We start from the raw sequence: 23,181 nt of genomic DNA, 5'->3' as shown, positions 1-23,181 counted from the left end.
CTGTGCTAGCAAAACAGTCCTGTAGCTTAGCATCTGCATCATCTGACCACTTTTTTTATTAACCGAGTCACTGGTGCTTCCTGCTTTAGTTTTTGCTTATAAGCAGGAATCAGGAGGATAGAGTTATGGTCAGATTTGCCAAATGGAGGGCGAGGGAGAGCTTTGTATGCGTCTCTGTGTGTGGAGTAAAGGTGGTCTAGAGTTTTTTTTCCCTCTGGTCGCACATTTAACATGCTGGTAGAAATTAGGTAGAACGGATTTAAGTTTCCCTGCATTAAAGTCCCCGGCCACTAGGAGCGCTGCCTCTGGATGAGTGTTTTCCTGTTTACTTATGGCCTTATACAGCTCATTGAGTGCAATCTTAATGCCAGTATCGGATTGTGGTGGTAGATAGACAGCTACGACAAATATAGATGAAAACTCTCTTGGTAAATAGTGTGGCCTACAGCTTATCATGAGATACTCTACCTCAGGCGAGCAAAACCTCGAGACTTCCTTAGTATTGGAGTTTGTGCACCAACTGTTGTTTACAAATATACACAGACCGCCACCCCTTGTCTTACCGGAGTCAGCCGTTCTATTCTGCCGATGTAGCGTATAGCCCGCTAGCTGTATGTTATCCATGTCGTCTTTCAGCCACGACTCGGTGAAACATAAGATATTACAGTTTTTAATGTCCCGTTGGTAGGATAACCGTAATCTTAGGTCGTCCAATTTGTTCTCAAATGATTGAAGATTGGCTAATAGGATTGATGGGAGCGGCAGTTTACTCGCTCGCCGTCGGATCCTTACAAGGCACCCCGACCTACGTCCATGATATCTCCGTCTCTTCCTCATGCGAATGACGGGGATTTGGGCGTCTGTAGGATATCCTTCGCGTCCGGCTTGTTAAAGAAAAAATCTTCGTCCAATACGAGGTGAGTAATCTCTGTACTGATATCCAGAAGCTCTTTTTGGTCATAACAGACGGTGGCAAAAACATTATGTACAGAATAAATTACAAATAACGCTAAAAAACACACATAATAGTAGAATTGGTTAGAGGGCTGTAAAACGGCAGCCATCTTCTCCGGCGCCATTATGAAGAACAGCCTTGTTAAAAGTTCATTTGTGCAATCTATTTCCTTCTTAATGCGTTTGAGCCAATCAGTTGCAGTTGTAAAATGGCAGCCATCTTCTCCGGCGCCAGTTATAGTTATAGAGCTGTCTAAAGTTGTTATAGATCTGACTATAGTTATAGATATGATCTGACTATAGTTATAGATCTGACTATAGTTATAGATCTGATCTGACTGTAGTTATAGATCTGATCTGACTGTAGTTATAGATCTGATCTGACTATAGTTATAGATCTGATCTGACTGTAGTTATAGATCTGATCTGACTGTAGTTATAGATCTGATCTGACTATAGTTATAGATCTGATCTGACTATAGTTATAGATCTGATCTGACTATAGTTATAGATCTGATCTGACTGTAGTTATAGATCTGATCTGACTGTAGTTATAGATCTGATCTGACTGTAGTTATAGATCTGATCTGACTGTAGTTATAGATCTGATCTGACTGTAGTTATAGATCTGATCTGACTATAGTTATAGATCTGATCTGACTGTAGTTATAGATCTGATCTGACTGTAGTTATAGATCTGATCTGACTATAGTTATAGATCTGATCTGACTATAGTTATAGATCTGATCTGACTGTAGTTATAGAGCTGATCTGACTATAGTTATAGATCTGATCTGACTATAGTTATAGATCTGATCTGACTGTAGTTATAGATCTGATCTGACTGTAGTTATAGATCTGATCTGACTGTAGTTATAGATCTGATCTGACTATAGTTATAGATCTGACTGTAGTTATAGATCTGATCTGACTGTAGTTATAGATCTGATCTGACTATAGTTATAGATCTGATCTGACTATAGTTATAGATCTGATCTGACTGTAGTTATAGATCTGATCTGACTATAGTTATAGATCTGATCTGACTGTAGTTATAGAGCTGATCTGACTATAGTTATAGATCTGATCTGACTATAGTTATAGATCTGATCTGACTGTAGTTATAGATCTGATCTGACTGTAGTTATAGATCTGATCTGACTGTAGTTATAGATCTGATCTGACTATAGTTATAGATCTGATCTGACTGTAGTTATAGATCTGATCTGACTATAGTTATAGATCTGATCTGACTGTAGTTATAGAGCTGATCTGACTATAGTTATAGATCTGATCTGACTGTAGTTATAGATCTGATCTGACTGTAGTTATAGATCTGATCTGACTGTAGTTATAGATCTGATCTGACTATAGTTATAGATCTGACTGTAGTTATAGATCTGATCTGACTGTAGTTATAGAGCTGATCTGACTATAGTTATAGATCTGATCTGACTATAGTTATAGATCTGATCTGACTGTAGTTATAGAGCTGATCTGACTATAGTTATAGATCTGATCTGACTGTAGTTATAGATCTGATCTGACTGTAGTTATAGATCTGATCTGACTATAGTTATAGATCTGACTGTAGTTATAGATCTGATCTGACTGTAGTTATAGATCTGATCTGACTATAGTTATAGATCTGATCTGACTGTAGTTATAGATCTGATCTGACTATAGTTATAGAGCTGATCTGACTGTAGTTATAGATCTGATCTGACTATAGTTATAGATCTGATCTGACTGTAGTTATAGATCTGATCTGACTATAGTTATAGATCTGATCTGACTATAGTTATAGATCTGATCTGACTGTAGTTATAGATCTGATCTGACTATAGTTATAGATCTGATCTGACTGTAGTTATAGATCTGATCTGACTATAGTTATAGATCTGATCTGACTGTAGTTATAGATCTGATCTGACTATAGTTATAGATCTGATCTGACTGTAGTTATAGATCTGATCTGACTATAGTTATAGATCTGATCTGACTGTAGTTATAGAGCTGATCTGACTGTAGTTATAGATCTGATCTGGCTATAGTTATAGATCTGATCTGACTGTAGTTATAGATCTGATCTGACTATAGTTATAGATCTGATCTGACTGTAGTTATAGATCTGATCTGACTATAGTTATAGATCTGATCTGACTGTAGTTATAGATCTGATCTGACTATAGTTATAGATCTGATCTGACTATAGTTATAGATCTGATCTGACTGTAGTTATAGATCTGATCTGACTATAGTTATAGATCTGATCTGACTGTAGTTATAGATCTGATCTGACTATAGTTATAGATCTGATCTGACTGTAGTTATAGATCTGATCTGACTATAGTTATAGATCTGATCTGACTGTAGTTATAGATCTGATCTGACTATAGTTATAGATCTGATCTGACTGTAGTTATAGAGCTGATCTGACTGTAGTTATAGATCTGATCTGGCTATAGTTATAGATCTGATCTGACTGTAGTTATAGATCTGAACTGACTGTAGTTATAGCGCTGATCTATCTGTATTTGTTGGGAGCCTGGTCATTGCTCCTCCCTCACCAGGTGGTCTACTTCTGTTGCTCTTATTTATGACCTTTAACCCTGTGTCTGTGGTATTACAATAAATAATAATAATATACCATTTAGCAGACGCTTTTATCCAAAGCGACTTACAGTCATGCGTGCATACATTTTTTTTTGTGTATGGGTGGTCCCGGGGATCGAACCCACTACCTTGGCGTTACAAGCGCCGTGCTCTACCAGCTGAGCTACAGAGGATCAGGGTCAACCCTGTGTCTATGGTATTGGGGGTCAGGGTAAACCCTGTGTCTATGGTATTGGGGGTCAGGGTCAACCCTGTGTATGGTATTGGGGGTCAGGGTCAACCCTGTGTCTATGTTATTGGGGGTCAGGGTCAACCCTGTGTATGGTATTGGGGGTCAGGGTCAACCCTGTGTATGGTATTGGGGGTCAGGGTCAACCCTGTGTCTAAGGTATTGGGGGTCAGGGTCAACACTGTGTCTAAGGTATTGGGGGTCAGGGTCAACCCTGTGTCTAAGGTATTGGGGGTCAGGGTCAACCCTGTGTCTATGGTATTGGGGGTCAGGGTCAACCCCCTGGTATTGGGGGTCAGGGTCAACCCTGTGTCTAAGGTATTGGGGTCAGGGTCAACCCTGTGTCTATGATATTGGGGTCAGGGTCAACCCCTGTGTCTATGGTATTGGGGGTCAGGGTCAACCCTGTGTCTAAGGTATTGGGGGTCAGGGTCAACCCCCTGGTATTGGGGGTCAGGGTCAACCCTGTGTCTAAGGTATTGGGGGTCAAGGTCAACCCTGTGTCTATGGTATTGGGGGTCAGGGTCAACCCTGTGTCTAAGGTATTGGGGGTCAGGGTCAACCCTGTGTCTATGGTATTGGGGGTCAGGGTCAACCCTGTGTCTAAGGTATTGGGGGTCAGGGTCAACACTGTGTCTATGGTATTGGGGGTCAGGGTCAACCCTGTGTCTATGGTATTGGGGGTCAGGGTCAACCCCCTGGTATTGGGGGTCAGGGTCAACCCTGTGTCTATGGTATTGGGGGTCAGGGTCAACCCTGTGTCTATGGTATTGGGGGTCAGGGTCAACCCTGTGTCTATGGTATTGGGGGTCAGGGTCAACCCCCTAGTATTGGGGGTCAGGGTAAACCCTGTGCCTAAGGTATTGGGGGTCAGGGTCAACCCTGTGTCTAAGGTATTGGGGGTCAGGGTCAACCCTGTGTCTAAGGTATTGGGGGTCAGGGTCAACCCTGTGTCTAAGGTATTGGGGGTCAGGGTCAATCCTGTGTCTATGATATTGGGGGTCAGGGTCAACCCTGTGTCTATGGTATTGGAGGTCAGGGTCAACCCTGTGTCTAAGGTATTGGGGGTCAGGGTCAACCCTGTGTCTATGGTATTGGGGGTCAGGGTCAACCCTGTGTCTATGGTATTGGGGGTCAGGGTCAACCCTGTGTCTATGGTATTGGGGGTCAGGGTCAACCCTGTGTCTATGGTATTGGGGGTCAGGGTCAACCCTGTGTCTAAGGTATTGGGGGTCAGGGTCAACCCTGTGTCTAAGGTATTGGGGGTCAGGGTCAACCCTGTGTCTAAGGTATTGGGGGTCAGGGTCAACCCTGTGTCTAAGGTATTGGGGGTCAGGGTCAACCCTGTGTCTAAGGTATTGGGGGTCAGGGTCAATCCTGTGTCTATGATATTGGGGGTCAGGGTCAACCCTGTGTCTATGGTATTGGGGGTCAGGGTCAACCCTGTGTCTAAGGTATTGGGGGTCAGGGTCAACCCTGTGTCAATGGTATTGGGGGTCAGGGTCAACCCTGTGTCTATGGTATTGGGGGTCAGGGTCAACCCTGTGTCTAAGGTATTGGGGGTCAGGGTCAACCCTGTGTCTATGGTATTGGGGGTCAGGGTCAACCCCCTGGTATTGGGGGTCAGGGTCAACCCTGTGTCTATGGTATTGGGGGTCAGGGTCAACCCTGTGTCTATGGTATTGGGGGTCAGGGTCAACCCTGTGTCTAAGGTATTGGGGTCAGGGTCAACCCTGTGTCTATGGTATTGGGGGTCAGGGTCAACCCTGTGTCTATGGTATTGGGGGTCAGGGTCAACCCTGTGTCTAAGGTATTGGGGGTCAGGGTCAACCCTGTGTCTATGGTATTGGGGGTCAGGGTCAACCCTGTGTCTAAGGTATTGGGGGTCAGGGTCAACCCTGTGTCTATGGTATTGGGGGTCAGGGTCAACCCCCTGGTATTGGGGGTCAGGGTCAACCCTGTGTCTATGGTATTGGGGTCAGGGTCAACCCTGTGTCTAAGGTATTGGGGGTCAGGGTCAACCCTGTGTCTATGGTATTGGGGGTCAGGGTCAACCCTGTGTCTAAGGTATTGGGGGTCAGGGTCAACCCTGTGTCTATGGTATTGGGGGTCAGGGTCAACCCTGTGTCTAAGGTATTGGGGGTCAGGGTTAACCCCCTGGTATTGGGGGTCAGGGTCAACCCTGTGTCTAAGGTATTGGGGGTCAGGGTCAACCCTGTGTCTATGGTATTGGGGGTCAGGGTTAACCCCCTGGTATTGGGGGTCAGGGTCAACCCTGTGTCTAAGGTATTGGGGGTCAGGGTCAATCCTCATGTAACACAGTAATAACGTGTAGTAACAGTTATGTACCGTCTTCAATAACCTGTTATCATTCTCTTCTTGTTGATCTACAGATCTATAGAGGACATTTCTATTGATTTCACAAAAACTTGACTAATACCTAGTAACTGCCGTCCGTTGGGAAACATTTCACAAAATACACAACAACAGTGGCTTGCGAAAGTATTCACCCCCAAAGTATTCACCCCCAAAGTATTCACCCCCCTTGGCATTTTTACTATTTTGTTGCCTTACAACCTGGAATTAAAATGGATTTTGGGGGGTTTGTATCATTTGATTTACACAACATGCCTACCACTTTGAAGATGCAAATAAGACAAAAAAACAGAATACTTGAGCGTGCATAACTATTCACCCCCCCAAAGTCAATACTTTGTAGAGCCACCTTGTCTCTATACGCTTGGCACATCTAGCCACTGGGATTTTTGCCCATTCTTCAAGGCAAAACTACTCCAGCTTCTTCAAGTTGAATGGGTTCCGCTGTTGTACAGCAATCTTTAAGTCATACCATAGATTCTCAATTGGATTGAGGTCTGGGCTTTGACTAGGCCATTCCAAGACATTTAAATGTTTCCCCTTAAACCACTCGAGTGTTGCTTTAGCAGTATGTTTAGGGTCATTGTCCTGCTGAAAGGTGAACCTCCGTCTCAGTCTCAAAACTCTGGTAGACTGAAACAGGTTTCCCTCAAGAATTTCCCTGTATTTAGCGCCATCCATGATTCCTTCAATTCTGACCAGTTTCCCAGTCCCTGCCGATTAAAAACATCCCCACAGCATGATGCTGCCACCACCATGCTTCACTGAGGGGATGGTGTTCTCGGGGTGATGAGAGGTGTTGGGTTTGCGCCAGACATAGCGTTTTCCTTGATGGCCAAAAAGCTCAATTTTAGTCTCATCTGACCAGAGAACCTTCTTCCATATGTTTGGGGAGTCTCCCACATGCCTTTTGGCGAACACCAAACGTGTTTGCTTATTTTTTTCTTTAAGCAATGGCTTTTTTCTGGCCACTCTTCCGTAAAGCCCAGCTCTGTTGAGTGTACGTCTTAAAATGGTCTTATGGACAAATACTCCAATCTCCGCTGTGGAGCTTTGCAGCTCCTTCAGGGTTATCTTTGGTCTCTTTGTTGCCTCTGATTAATGCCCTCCTTGCCTGGTCCATGAGTTTTGGTGGGCGGCCCTCTCTTGGCAGGTTTGTTGTGGTGCCATATTCTTTCAATTTTTTAATAATGGATTTAATGGTGCTCCGTGGGATGTTCAAAGTTTCGGATATTTTTTTATAACCCAACCCTGATCTGTACTTCTCCACAACTTTGTCCCTGACCTGTTTGGAGAGCTCCTTGGTCTTCATGGTGCCGCTTGCTTGGTGGTGCCCCTTGCTTAGTGGTGTTGCAGACTCTGGGGCCTTTCAGAACAGGTGTATACATACTGAGATCATGTGCCACTTAGATTGCACACAGGTGGACTTTATTTAACTAATTATGTGACTTCTGAAGGTAATTGGTTGCACCAGATCTTATTTAGAGGCTTCATAGCAAAGGGGGTGAATACATATGCACGCACCACTTTTCCGTAATTTATTTATTATAATTTTTTGAAACATTTAACTTCACCAATTTGGACTATTTTGTGTATGTCCTTTACATGAAATCCAAATAAAAATTCCATTTAAATTACAGGTTGTAATGCAACAAAATAGGAAAAACGGCAAGGGGGATGAATAATTTTGCAAGGCCCTGTGTGTCATCCAACTTTCCATAGTAATTAAATACTATTTACGTAGCTACAGTACAAGCCCCTAAACTTCCAACATCAACATTTGTGAGCAATCCATAAAAAGTGTTGTGTTACAATCCAATTTAGGCTTCACAAAGTCTGGGGAATACCGTGTTGTGAGAGACGTCACTCCTCGTGAGCCATGGCAGCTACTTAATAATACATAATAATGATTAAAGTTTCCAAATATACCAGACAGGGTAGCCCAGTGATCCGGGACTAAATAACAAGAGTAGCTATCTCTGGTGATTAGCTGACTTAGTGCTGATAATAGCCCTATGAAATGCTTTCGTCTACACACCAGAGCTAGAGAATCGTCAAGGGCAAACCCCCTGAGGGCAAAAAACTGAGAGAGGTAGCGGGGGAGACAGAGCGAGAGGGAGAGAAAGAGAGAGAAAGAGAGTGAGGAGAGGAGGGGGAGAGAGAGAGAGAGAGAGAGGATTGAGGGAGAGAGAGAGAGAGAGAGAGAGAGAGAGAGAGAGAGAGAGAGAGAGAGAGAGAGAGAGGAGTGGGGGAGAGAGAGAGAAACAGCTGGTTCATGTGACAGCTCTGATAAAGTTAGCCGGTGATGTGAAGATGGATCATTAAGATGATTTAGGAGGCGGAATGGAAATAGAAACTGGATAGACTTAGCCCTGGACTCAGCCCTGGACTCAGCCCTGGACTCAGCCCTGGACTCAGCCCTGGACTCAGCCCTGGACTCAGCCCTGGACTCAGCCCTGGACTCAGCCTCAGTGTGGCCTAGCAAGGAGATAGCAGCAACATGGAGAGTTGTTGTGGTTGTTGGTTTAGTCAGAGGAAATGTTTTTATGGCTCTGTTGAGCCACTGGAACAAGAAGAAACTGATTCTATGTCTGCATCCCAAAAGTCACCCTATTCTCCACAAAGTGCTTACTTTTGACCAGAGCCCTATGGATGAGTAAGGACCCTGGTCAAAAGTAGTGCACTTAAAGCTGCATTAACTTTTTCAATAGTGTGCAACTGCATCCCGCAATTCGGGTCATTCCTGAACGCTCCCCGTCAAGCACTCCATTGGTTCCTTCATGAACACCCCCTGACAGGCGGGGGCTAAGGACACCGTCTACCGGTTGCTCCCACTAGCACAGCAGGCTGGAGGCTGGGGCGACACGTGTGCTAGATAACTAGTTTGCTAGTTAGCGACACCGTGTGCTAGATTGCTATTTAGCTAGCTAGCACACAGTGTCGCCCCTCCCTCCCACCTGCTGTGTACCGGAGTCCTCCTTTGGACTAACGTTAGATGGCTAAGCTAGCACACAGTGTCCTTCGCTCCCACCTACTGAAACACCTGTCATCGTTAAGTCCGGGAAAACAGACAGGCTGGGGTGAAGGACACTCTACCGGTGAATTTTGGCCCATTCCTCCTGACAGACCTGGTGTAACTGAGTCAGGTTTGTAGGCCTCCTTGCTCGCACACGCTTTTTCAGTTCTGCCCACAGATTTTCTATAGGATTGAGGTCAGGGCTTTGTGATGGCCACTCCAATACCTTGACTTTGTTGTCCTTAAGCCATTTTGTCACAATTTTGGAAGTATGCTTGGGGTCATTGTCCATTTGGAAGACCCATTTGCGGCCAAGCTTTAACTTCCTGACTGATGTCTTGAGATGTTGCTTCAATATATCCACATAATTTTCCTTCCTCATGATACCATCTATTTTGTGAAGTGCACCAGTCCCTCCTGCAGCAAAGCACCCCCACAGCATGATGCTGCCACACTCGTGCTTCACGGTTGGGATGGTGTTCTTCGGCTTGCAAGCCCCCGCTTTCTCCTCCAAACATAACAATGGTCATTATGGCCAAACAGTTCTATTTTTGTTTCATCAGACCAGAGGACATTTCTCCAAAAAGTATGATCTTTGTCCCCAATCATAGTCTGGCTTTTTTATTTACATTTACATTTACGTCATTTAGCAGACGCTCTTATCCAGAGCGACTTACAAATTGGTGCATTCACCCTATAGCCAGTGGGATAACCACTTTACAATTTTTTTCATTATTATTTTATTTTATTTTTATTATTATTATTTTTTTAAATTATTATTATTATTTTTTTAGGGGGGGTAGAAGGATTACTTTATCCTATCCCAGGTATTCCTTAAAGAGGTGGGGTTTCAAATGTCTCCGGAAGGTGGTGAATGACTCCGCTGTCCTGGCGTCGTGAGGGAGCTTGTTCCACCATTGGAGGTTTTGGAGCAGTGGCTTCTTCCTTGCTGAGCGGCCTTTCAGGTTATATCGATATAGGAATCATTTTACTGTGGATATAGATACTTTTGTACCTGTTTCCTCCAGCATCTTCACAAGGTCCTTTGCTGTTGTTCTGGGATTGATTTGCACTTTTCGCACCAAAGTACGTTCATCTCTAGGAGACAGAACGCATCTCCTTCCTGAGCGGTATGACGGCTGCGTGGTCCCATGGTGTTTATACTTGACTACTATTGTTTGTACAGATGAACGTGGTACCTTCAGGCGTTTGGAAATTGCTCCCAAGGATGAACCAATTTTTTTTCGGAGGTCTTGGCTGATTTCTTTTGATTTTCCCATGATGTCAAGCAAAGAGGCACTGAGTTTGAAGGTAGGCCTTGAAATACATCCACAGGTACACCTCCAATTGATTCAAATGATGTCAATTAGCCTATCAGAAGCTTCTAAAGCCATGACATCATTTTCTGGAATTTTCCAAGCTGTTTAAAGGCACAGTCAACTTAGTGTATGTAAACTTCTAACCCACTGGAATTGTGATACAGTGAATTATAAGTGAAAAAATCTGTCTGTAAACAATTGTTGGAAAAAATACTTGTGTCATGCACTAACCGACTTGCCAAAACTATAGTTTGTTAACAAGAAATTTGTGGAGTGGTGGGAAAACGAGTTTTAATGGTAAACTCCCGAGTGGCGCAGTGGTCTAGAGATCCTGGTTCGAATCCAGGCTCTGTCGTAGTCGGTCGTGACCGGGAGACCCATGGGGCGGCGCACAATTGGTCCAGGGTAGGGGAGGGAATGGCCGGCAGGGATGTAGCTCAGTTGGTAGAGCATGGCGTTTGCAACGCCAGGGTTGTGGGTTCGATTCCCACGGGGGGTATGATTTTTTTAAAAATAAATGTATGCACTCACTAACTGTAAGTCGCTCTGGATAAGAGCATCTGCCAAATGACTAAAATGTAAATGTAAACTTCCCATTTCAACTGTAGCTACCGTTGTCACCCACGTCTTCTTCTGTGGCGTTTATCGGCGGTTGGCTGTTATGGTGCATTACTGCCATCTACTGTACTGGAGCTAGCTTAAAAATAGACCAATAGAAGTATAAAGAGGGGTTCCTTCTCAACTTTTATGGCGACCCGACCAAATCCACATAGAAATGTGAGTTATAGATCTGTCATTCTCAATGGAAGCTATATGACAAAGCAAAAACAGGTTAAAAAAAACCTGGAAAAAACTGATAATAATAATAATAATATCACATTTCCAGTATTCAGACCCTTTACTCAGTACTTTGTTGAAACACCTTTGGCAGCGATTACAGTCTTGAGTCTTCTTGGGTATGACGCTACAAGCTTGGCACACCTGTATTTGGGGAGTTTCTCCCATTCTTCTCTGCAGATCCTCTCAAGCTCTGTCAGGTTGGATGGAGAGCGTCGCTGCACAGCTATTTTCATGTCTCTCCAGAGATGTTCGATCGGGTTCAAGTCCGGGCTCTGGCTGGGCCACTCAAGGACATTCAGAGACTTGTCCCGAAGCCACTCCTGCGTTGTCTTGGCTGTGTGCTTAGGGTCGTTGTCCTGTTGGAAGGTGAATCTTTGCCCCAGTCTGGTCCTGAGCACAAAAGCATAAAACAACAACAAAAAAAGTGTTGAGAAAATAAGAGCAGAAGTAAAATATAATAACAGTAGGGGGGCTATATATACAGGGGGGTACCGTTGCAGAGTCAATGTGCGGGGGCACCGGCTAGTTGAGGTAGTTGAGGTAATATGTACATGTGGGTAGAGTTAAAGTGACTATGCATAAATAATTAACAGAGTAGCAGCAGCGTAAAAAGGATCCAGGCTCTGTTGTAGCCGGCCGCGACCGGGAGACCCATGGGGCGGCGCACAATTGGCCCAGCGTCGTCCAGGGTAGGGGAGGGAATGGCCGGCAGGGATGTAGCTCAGTTGGTAGAGCATGGTGTTTGCAACGTCAGGGTTGTGGGTTCGATTCCCACGGGGGGGCCAGTATGAAAAAAATAATGTATGCACTCACTAACTGTAAGTCGCTCTGGATAAGAGCGTCTGCTAAATGACTAAAATGTTAAATGTAATGGGGTGGGGGGGCAGTGCAAATAGTCCGGGTAGCCATGATTAGCTGTTCAGGAGTCTTATGGCTTGGGGGTAGAAGCTGTTGAGAAGTCTTTTGGACCTAGACTTGGCACTCCGGTACCGCTTGCCGTGCGGTAGCAGAGAGAACAGTCTATGACTAGGGTGGCTGGAGTCTTTGACAATTTTGAGGGCCTTCCTCTGACACCGCCTGGTATAGAGGTCCTGGATGGCAGGAAGCTTGGCCCCAGTGATGTACTGGGCCATATGCACTACCCTCTGTAGTGCCTTGCGGTCGGAGGCCAAGCAGTTGCCATACCAGGCGGTGATGCAACCAGTCAGGATGCTCTCGATGGTGCAGCTGTAGAATGTTTTTAAGGATCTGAGGACCCATGCCAAATCTTTTCAGTCTCCTGAGGGGGAATAGGCTTTGTCGTGCCCTCTTCACGACTGTCTTGGTGTGTTTGGACCATGATAGTTCGTTGGTGATGTGGACACCAAGGAACTTGAAGCTCTCAACCTGTTCCACTACAGCCCCGTCGATGAGAATGGGGGCGTGCTCAGTGCTCTTTTTTTTCCTGTAGTCCACAATCATCTCCTTTGTCTTATTTATTTATTTATTTATTTATTTATTTATTTATTTTTTTCGGGGGGATGGATCAGCTTAATATTGCAGATAGATTGTATCTTCTATCAATGTAATTGTCTGCATCACTTCCAATCCCCCATGTTTATTTTTATTTTTTATATATATATATTCCCCTTTATTACTTTTCAACCCCACCATCCTTTCCCTACTTGGAGTAAATTAGTGAACAACAACGCCCAGGCCTCTACTTCCGGTCTATACTTACTATCTACACCTTATGGACAGAGTTAATTTTACAATAATTCTATATCTATATATATATAAAAATATATATATTTATTTATTTTTTTGCTCCTGAACTTCTTCTACTCTCAACCTCTCCGATCATTTTCATGATGTCCATCCGGTTTGCTTCTAAATGCCATATCTTTCTAACTGTGCTCTTTCCCAAAAGCTCCCAACATACAACCTATATACTTATTATGGACACAGTATGCTTACATTATTAGCTATCTTTGTTATTATTTGTTGTTATTTGTTATTAGTCCCATCCTTCAACTCTATTCAATACCTCCCATCTATCTCTTAACACCATCCATATAGGATTTCTATTTGCCATATATATTTCAACCGTACTGTGATGTTTTACAAAAGTTCTGAACCTTTCTATTCTCATTGCTTCTACAGATTGTGAATTAAAAATAAACATTTTTGCTAAAAGTATTATTATATTATTGATTGATTGACTATGACTTTTCAGATCACCCAGTAATGCTATCTGCAAGGTTAGTTCCAGGTAAATATTGCAATCCTTTAGCCATTCCTGGACCTGTGTCCAAAAACAAGCTACAAATGGACAGAACCAAAACAAATGATCTAATGATTCTGTCTCTTCGCAGCAAAATCTGCAGAGCTGGGAAGATTGTATCCCCCATATAAATAACATTCTATTGGTAGCAAGAATTTAAATAATAATTTAAATTGAAAGATTCTAATTTTTGAATCCGGTGTCGTTTTGCGTGTCAGTTCATAAACACTATGCCATGGGATCGGATCGTCAAAAATCTCTTCCAACTATTTTGCAATCTATATGGGACGGCTGTCAATCCTTTGGTCCTTAAGTGAAACTGATATACTTTTTTATTTATCACAGTTTTCTTTAACCAATTATGTTCTTTAATGCGGCCGACAGACAAGTTCCTTACTTTCTCCCCCTTCCACTTTCCTCTTCCATTTTTGCGGTAAGGCTGCAATTTTTTGGTTGTAATTTTGGGTAGAGCAGACATTTCCATATGTTTTTGTTAGCTGCATGTGCGACATAACTCCACCAGTCCTACCGATGATATCATTTACGAAGATTATACCTTTTTTAAACATTCTGTCAAAAAATAAAGGTTTTTTGTCAATTAGTATATTTGAATTTAACCACAATATTTGTTGCATTATTTGTTCTGTCGTTTCTGGAGGATTAAATTGAAATTGCAACCAACTTTCTATGGCTTGTTTTAGAAATAGTGACATTTGGGAGATTATTTCCTTTTCAAATAACTGAAAGTGAGAGGTTGTAATCTGAATAAAGGGAAAAAGGCCTTTCTTGAACAGTGGGTGAGACAATCTTACTAATTTGCTTGAGAACCAGTTCGGATTTAAGTATAACTTTTGGATGACTGAAGATTTTAGTGATAGGTCTAATGCTTTAATATTTAATAATTTCTGTCCTCCGAATTCATATTCATTATATAAATATGCTCTTTTAATTTTGTCTGGCTTGCCGTTCCAAATAAAATTGAATATTTTTTTCTCATATAATTTAAAAAACTGTTTGCTAGGCGTAAGCAAGACCATAAGCAAATAGGTAAACTGGGATTATACTAAAGAGTTAATCAGGGTGATTTTTCCACAAATTGACAGGTATTTTCCTTTCCATGGAAGTAAGATCTTATCTATTTTTGCTAACTTTCTATTAAAATTTATTGAAGTGAGATCTTTTATTTCCTTTGGGATATGTATTCCGAGTATATCCACATCACCATCAGACCATTTTATTGGTAAACTACATGGTAATGTAAAAATGTTATTTTTTAATGATCCAATACGTAATATAGTACATTTGTCATAATTTGGTTTTAATCCAGAGAGGTTAGAAAATGTATCTAGATCCTCTATGAGGCTGTGGAGGGATTCTAGTTGTGGATCTAAATGAAAACATGAATCATCTGCGTACAATGACACCTTTGTTTTTAAGCCCTGTATTTCTAATCCTCTGATATTATTATTGGATCTGATTTTAATAGCTAACATCTCGATGGCCACAATAAATAGATATGCCGATAGTGGACAACCTTGTTTCACTCCTCTTGACAGTTTGAAACTTTCTGAGAAATAGCCATTATTTACTATTTTACACCTAGGGTTACTATACATGATTTTGACCCATTTTATAAGAGATTCTCCAAAATTGAAATGCTCCAGGCATTTATATATAAATTCCAGTCGAACTTTATCAAATGCCTTTTTCGAAGTCTGCTATGAATAGCAGGCCTGGTTTCCCATATTTTCCATAGTGTTCTATTGTTTCCAATACTTGCCTTATATTATCTCCAATGTATCTTCCATGTAAAAAACCTGTCTGATTAGAATGAATAATATCCGACAATACCTTTTTAAGTCTATGCGCTATACATTTTGCTAGGATTTTTGCATCACAACACTGAAGTGTAAGGGGCCTCCAATTTTGTAAATGGACTGGATCTTTATATTTTCCACTTGTATCCTGTTTCAGTAATAATGAGATCAGACCTTCTTCTTGAGTGTCAGATAATCTACCATTTACATAGGAGTGGTTAAAACATGCTAATAACGGTCCTCTTAGTATATCAAAAAGGTTTGGTATACCTCGATTGGTATGCCATCCAACCCTGGAGTTTTCCCGGACTTAAAGTCTTTAATTGCATCCAGAAGTTCCTCCTCTGTAATTTCACCTTCACATGAGTCTTTCTGTGTGGCTGTTAATTTGACATTATCAATAGGAAAAAATCTCTACAATTAGCTTCAGTTAGAGGAGATGGAGGCGACTGAAAAGAAAACATATGCTTAAAATACTTTGTTTCTTCCTTCAAAATATCATTAGGTGAATTATGGGTGACTCCGTCAATTGTAACCAGTTTCATTAAGTTATTTTTGGTAGCATTCCTATGTTGAAGATTAAAAGAATTTTGTGCATTTTTCCCCATATTCCATCCAGTTTGCTTTATTTTTATAATATATTACACTTGATCTTTCTTGAATAAGTTTTTCCATTTCTTTTTGTTTTTCCTCTAATTTATTCTGAGCCTCTATGTTACAGTTTTTATTGCCATCTATCTGTTCTGTTAGACTTTCTATTTCCTTTCTTAGTATAAACTCTTTTGACCTAAATTGCTTTTGTTTTCGAGATGAGTACTGAATTGCATGGCCTCTAAAGGCACATTTAAAGGTGTCCCATACAATAAGGGGATTCGCTGTACCTATGTTATGTTGGAAAAAGTCAGTTATAAATTCCTTTGTTCTAATTATGAATAAATTATCATCTAATAGGCTTTGATAAAATTTCCAATATCCTCGCCCACGTGGAAATTCAGTCAGAGTAATGTATATGCCTATTATATGATGGTCCGACCGCATTCTGTCCCCTATCAACACTTTTTTTACTTTTGGTGCCAACGAGAATGAGATAAGAAAGAAGTCAAGACGACTAGCTTGATTCAGTCTCCGCCATGTATATCTCACTAGATCAGCATATTTAAGCCTCCATATATCTACTAGTTCTAATGTATCCATGACATTCACAATTTCCTTAAGGGCATGTGGGTGATTGTTTGTGGTGTGATTTCCTTTTCGGTCCATTGAGCTATTTAAAACAGTATTATAATCCCCCACCATAATAATATTGTCTTGAGTTGCTTGCAGGCTTGATAATTTATTATATATATTGTCAAAGAATTGTGGATCATCATTATTTGGTCCGTAAAGGTTAATGAGCCATATCTGTTTATGGTCCAATACCATATTTAAAATAATCCATCTACCTTGCGTATCTATTTGGACAATTTGCACATTCGGATCGAAATTACTATTAATTAATATCATCACCCCTTTTTAATTTCTTTGCCCATGGGATAAGTATATTTCCCCCCCCCATTCTTTTTTCCACCTCTCCTTTGTCTTGGTCACGTTGAGGGAGAGGTTGTTGTCCTGGCACCACACGGCCAGGTCTCTGACCTCCTCCCTATAGGCTGTCTCATCGTTGTCGGTGATCAGGCCTACCACTGTTGTGTCGTCGGCAAACTTAATGATGGTGTTGGAGTCGTGCCTGGCCATGCAGTCATGGGTGAACAGAGAGTACAGGAGGGGACTGAGCACGCACCCCTGAGGGGCCCCCGTGTTGAGGATCAGTGTGGCAGATGGGTTGTTACCTACCCTTACCACCTGGGGGCGGCCCGTCAGGAAGTCCAGGATCCAGTTGCAGAGGGAGGTGTTTAGTCCCAGGATCCTTAGCTTAGTGATGAGCTTATAGGGCACTATGGTGTTGAATGCTGAACTGTAGTCAATGAATAGCATTCTCACGTAGGTGTTCCTCTTGTCCAGGTGGGACAGGGCAGTGTGGAGTGCAATAGAGATTGCATCATCTGTGGATCTGTTGGGGCGGTATGCAAATTGAGGGTGGGTCTAGGGTTTCTGGGATAATGGTGTTGATGTGAGCCATGACCAGCCTTTCAAAGCACTTCATGGCTACAGACGTGAGTGCTACGGGTCGGTAGTCATTTAGGCAGGTTATCTTAGAGTCCTTGGGCACGGGGACTATGGTGGTCTGCTTGAAACATGTTGGTATTACAGACTCAGTCAGGGACATGTTGAAAATGTCAGTGAAGACACTTGCCAGTTGGTCAGCACATGCTCGAGTACACGTCCTGGTAATCCGTCTGGCCCTGCGGCCTTGTGAATGTTGACCTGCTTAAAAGTCTTACTCACATCGGCTACGGAGAGCGTGATCACATAGTCATCCGGGAACAGCTGGTGCTCTCATGCATGCTTCAGTGTTGCTTGCCTCGAAGCGAGCATAGAAGTGGTTTAGCTCGTCTGGTAGGCTTGTGTCACTGGGCAGCTCGCGGCTGTGCTTCCCTTTGTAGTCTGTAATAGTTTTCAAGCCCTGCCACATCCAACGAGCGTCAGAGCCAGTGTAGTACGATTCAATCTTAGTCCTGTATTGACTCTTTGCCTGTTTGATGGTTCGTCGGAGGGCATAGCGGCATTTCTTATAAGCGTCCGGGTTAGAGTCCCGCTCCTTGAAAGCGGCAGCTCTACCCTTTAGCTCAGTGCGGATGTTTCTTGTAATCCATGGCTTCTGGTTGGGGTATGTACGTACGGTCACTGTGGGGACGACATCATCGATGCACTTATTGATGAAGCCAGTGACTGATGTGGTGTACTCCTCAATGCTGTCTGAAGAATCCCGGAACATGTTCCAGTCTGTGCTAGCAAAACAGTCCTGTAGCTTAGCATCTGCGTCATCTGACCACTTTTTTTATTAACCGATTCACTGGTGCTTCTTGCTTTAGTTTTTGCTTATAAGCAGGAATCAGGAGGATAGAGTTATGGTCAGATTTGCCAAATGGAGGGCGAGGGAGAGCTTTGTATGCGTCTCTGTGTGTGGAGTGAAGGTGGTCTAGAGTTTTTTTTTCCTCTGGTTGCGCATTTAACATGCTGGTAGAAATTAGGTATTTTCATCAAGGATCTCTCTGTACTTTGCTCCGTTAAACTTTGCCTCGATCCTGACTGGTCTCCCAGTCCCTTGCGCTGAAAAACATCCCCACAGCATGATGCTGCCACCACCATGCTTCACCATAGAGATGGTGCCAGGTTTCCTCCAGACGTGATGCTTGGCATTCAGGCCAAAGAGTTCAATCTTGTTTCTCATGGTCTGAGTCTTTAGGTGCCTTTTGGCAAACTCCAAGCGGGCTGTCATGTGCCTTTTACTGAGGAGTGGCTTCCGTCTGGCCACTCTACCATAAAGGCCTGATTGGTAGAGTGCTGCAAAGATGGTTGTCCTTCTGGAAGATTCTCCCATCTCCACAGAGGAACTCTGGAGCTCTGTCAGAGTGACCATCGGGTTCTTGGTCACCTCCCTGACCAAGGCCCTTCTCCCCCGATTGCTCAGTTTGGCCGAGCGGCCAGCTCTAGGAAGAGTCTTGGTGTTTCCAAGCTTCTTCCATTTAAGAATGATGGAAGCCACTGTGTTCTTGGGGACCTTCAATTCTGCAGACATTTTTTGGTACCCTTCCCCAGATCTGTGCCTTGACACAATCCTGTCTCGGAGCTCTACGGACAATTCCTTCGACCTGATAGCTTGGTTTTTGCTCTGACATGCACTGTCAACTCTGGGACCTCATATATACAGATGTGTGCCTTTCCAAATCATGTCCAATCAATTGAATTTACCACAGGTGGACTCCAATTAAGTTGTAGAAACATCTCAAGGATGATCAATGGAAACAGGATGCAGCTGAGCTCAATTTCGAGTCTTATAGCAAAAGGTCTGAATACTTATGTCAATAAGGTATTTCTGTTAAACATTTTGAATAGATTTGCACTAATTTCGTTTCGTCATTATGGGGTATTGTGTGTAGATTGATGAGGAACATTTTTTATTTAATCAATTTTAGAATAAGACTAACATAACAAAATGTTGAAAAAGTGAAGGGGTCTGAATACTTTCTGAATGCACTGTACAATTACAGTATCTGTAAGATCCCTCAGTCTAGCAGCAAATTCCAAACACAGATTCAACCGTAACGACCAGGGAGGTTTTCCAATGCAACAAAATGTATTTAAATATAAAATAAGAAGCAGACATTGATTATTATCATTATTGATCATTAATATTAATATCCTTTTGAGGATGGTGAAGTTATTAATTACGCTTTGGATGGTGTATAAATACAACCGCTCAGGTATTTCACCATGAGGGAAATGGTGGCTTTAAAACAGTTACAGAGTTAAATGGCTGTGATAGGAGAAACCTGAGGATGGATCAACAACATTGTAGTTACTCCACAATACTAACCTAAAGGACAGAGTGAAAAGAAGGAAGCCCGTACAGAATACAAATATTCAAAAACATGCATCCTGTTTGCAACAAGGCACTAAAGTAATACTGCATCCTGTTTGCAACAAGGCACTAAAGTAATACTTCATCCTGTTTGCAACAAGGCACTAAAGTAATACTGCATCCTGTTTGCAACAAGGCACTAAAGTAATACTGCATCCTGTTTGCAACAAGGCACTAAAGTAATACTGCATCCTGTTTGCAACAAGGCACTAAAGTAATACTGCATCCTGTTTGCAACAAGGCACTAAAGTAATACTGCATCCTGTTTGCAACAAGGCACTAAAGTAATACTGCATCCTGTTTGCAACAAGGCACTAAAGTAATACTGCATCCTGTTTGCAACAAGGCACTAAAGTAAGGCTCCAAAAATGTGGCAAAGAAATTAACTTTATGTCCTGAATACAAAGCGTAATGTTTGGGGCAAATCCAACACAACACATCACTGAGTACCACGCTTCATATTTTCAAGCATGGCGGTGGCTGCATGTTATGGTATGTTTGTTATCGGCAAGGACTGGGGATTTTCTTTAGGATAAAAAATTGATGGAATAGAGCTAAGCACAGGCAAAATCCTAAAGGAAAACCTGATTCAGTCTGCTTTCCACCAGACACTGGGAGATTAATTCACCTTTCAGCAGGACAATAACCTAAAACACAAGGCCAAATCTACACTGGAGTTGGTTACTAAGACAACATTGAATGTTCCTGACTGGCCTAGTTATAGTTTTGACTTAAATTGGCTTGAAACATCTATGGCAAGACATGAAAATGGCTGTCTAGCACTGATTAACAACCAACTTGACAGAGCTTGAATAATTTAAAAAATAATAATGGGCAAATATTGTACAATCCAGGTGTGCAAAGCTCTTAGAGACTTACCCAGGAAGATTCACAGCTGTAATCGCTGCCAAAGGTGCTTCTACAAAGTATTGACTCAGGGGTGTGAATTTTCAATACATTTGCAAACTTTTTCTAAAAACGTGTTTTCACTTTATCATTATGGGGTGTTGTCTGCAGATGGGTGAGAAAATAAATATATTTAATCTATTTTGAATTCAGGCTGAAACACAACAAAATGTGGAATAAGTCGAGGGATATGAATACTTTCTGAAGGCACTGTACAGCATTTTAGAATGAAACTCAATGTTTCTATTCATTATTTCAATTTATTCATTTTCTGATCTGACTTATCTTGAAAAGGAATTGACCCCAACCCTGGTAAGATGCTCATAAAACCATTCAATACAGTTATTCTCTCTCTCTCCCTCCTCCCTCCCCTCTCTCCCACCCCCTTCCCTCCTCCCCCCACCCTCCCCTCTCTCCCTCCTCTCTCTCTCTCTGTCTCTCTCTCTCCCTCCTCCCTCCCCTCTCCCCCCACCCCCTTCCCTCCCACCCCCTTCCCTCCTCCCCCCCACCCTCCCCTCACTCCCTCCATCTCTCCCCCTCCCTCCCCATGTTTCCTTCCCCCCTCCAACAGAATGGCTCTCTGTGCGTCCTTGAAAACCCTTGAGGTGTTCCCATTTAGAGACCCAGAGCTGTCTTCCCTCCTGCTATCCCAGCTCAACAGCCTGAGACAGGAGAGGATCCTAACTGACGTGCTGCTCTGTTCAGACAACACAGAGATCCCCTGCCACAGGAACGTCCTGGTGTCCTCCAGCCTATACTTCAGGTCAGCTACAATACAGTAGAAACGGATTGATTCATTATACAGAGAGCACAAGACAACCCAACCTCACCTAACACAACACGACTACAGAACCTCACCTAGAACACAACACGACTACAGAACCTCACCTAGAACACAACACGACTACAGAACCTCACCTAACACAACACGACTACAGAACCTCACCTAGAACACAACACGACTACAGAACCTCACCTAGAACACAACACGACTACAGAACCTCACCTAACATAACACGACTACAGAACCTCAGCTAACACAACACGACTACAGAACCTCAGCTAACACAACACGACTACAGAACCTCACCTAACACAACACGACTACAGAACCTCACCTAACACAACACGACTACAGAACCTCACCTAACACAACACGACTACAGAACCTCACCTAGAACACAACACGACTACAGAACCTCACCTAGAACACAACACGACTACAGAACCTCACCTAACACAACACGACTACAGAACCTCACCTAGAACACAACACGACTACAGAACCTCACCTAACACAACACGACTACAGAACCTCACCTAACACAACACGACTACAGAACCTCACCTAGAACACAACACGACTACAGAACCTCACCTAACACAACACGACTACAGAACCTCAGCTAACACAACACGACTACAGAACCTCACCTAACACAACACGACTACAGAACCTCAGCTAACACAACACGACTACAGAACCTCACCTAACACAACACGACTACAGAGCCTCAGCTAGAACACAACACGACTACAGAACCTCACCTAACACAACACGACTAGAGAACCTCACCTAGAACACAACACAACTACAGAACCTCACCTAGAACACAACACGACTACAGAACCTCAGCTAACACAACACGACTACAGAGCCTCAGCTAACACAACACGACTACAGAACCTCACCTAACACAACACGACTACAGAACCTCACCTAACACAACACGACTACAGAACCTCACCTAACACAACACGACTACAGAACCTCACCTAACACAACACGACTACAGAACCTCACCTAGAACACAACACGACTACAGAACCTCACCTAGAACACAACACGACTACAGAACCTCACCTAGAACACAACACGACTACAGAACCTCACCTAGAACACAACACAACCACAGAACCTCACTTAGAACACAACACGACTACAGAACCACACCTAACACAACTACAGAACCTCACCTAACACAACTACAGAACCTCACCTAGAACACAATACAACTACAGATCCTCACCTAGAACACAACACGACTACAGAACCTCACCTAGAACACAACACGACTACAGAACCTCACCTAGAACACAACACGACTACAGAACCTCACCTAGAACACAACACGACTACAGAACCTCACCTAGAACACAACACAACTACTGAACCTCACCTAACACGACATGACTGCAGAACCTCACCTAACACGACACAACTACAGAACCTCAGCTAACACAACACGACTACAGAACCTCAGCTAACACAACACGACTACAGAACCTCAGCTAACACAACACGACTACAGAACCTCACCTA

The 23,181-nt window shown here is 42.9% G+C and overlaps 1 protein-coding gene across 2 annotated transcripts in view; it reads left to right on the top strand.

The window, feature by feature from the left end:
* The window catches only part of klhl38a (kelch-like family member 38a), a 46,495-nt gene that overhangs the window by 3,628 nt on the left and 19,686 nt on the right, over positions 1-23,181 (top strand). For both annotated transcript variants that reach the window (XM_041869323.2, XM_041869322.2), the window contains exon 2: positions 21,430-21,621. In XM_041869323.2, the coding sequence (XP_041725257.1) occupies positions 21,431-21,621 (191 nt within the window). In that variant the 5' untranslated portion in view covers position 21,430. The remainder of the gene's footprint in view (positions 1-21,429; positions 21,622-23,181) is intronic.

This window comes from Coregonus clupeaformis, unplaced genomic scaffold, assembly GCF_020615455.1.
Source record: "Coregonus clupeaformis isolate EN_2021a unplaced genomic scaffold, ASM2061545v1 scaf0085, whole genome shotgun sequence".
Classification (NCBI taxonomy): Eukaryota; Metazoa; Chordata; class Actinopteri; order Salmoniformes; family Salmonidae; genus Coregonus; species Coregonus clupeaformis.
Note: the sequence above shows the minus strand (reverse complement) of the source record. Positions and strands in the feature narration are given on the sequence as shown.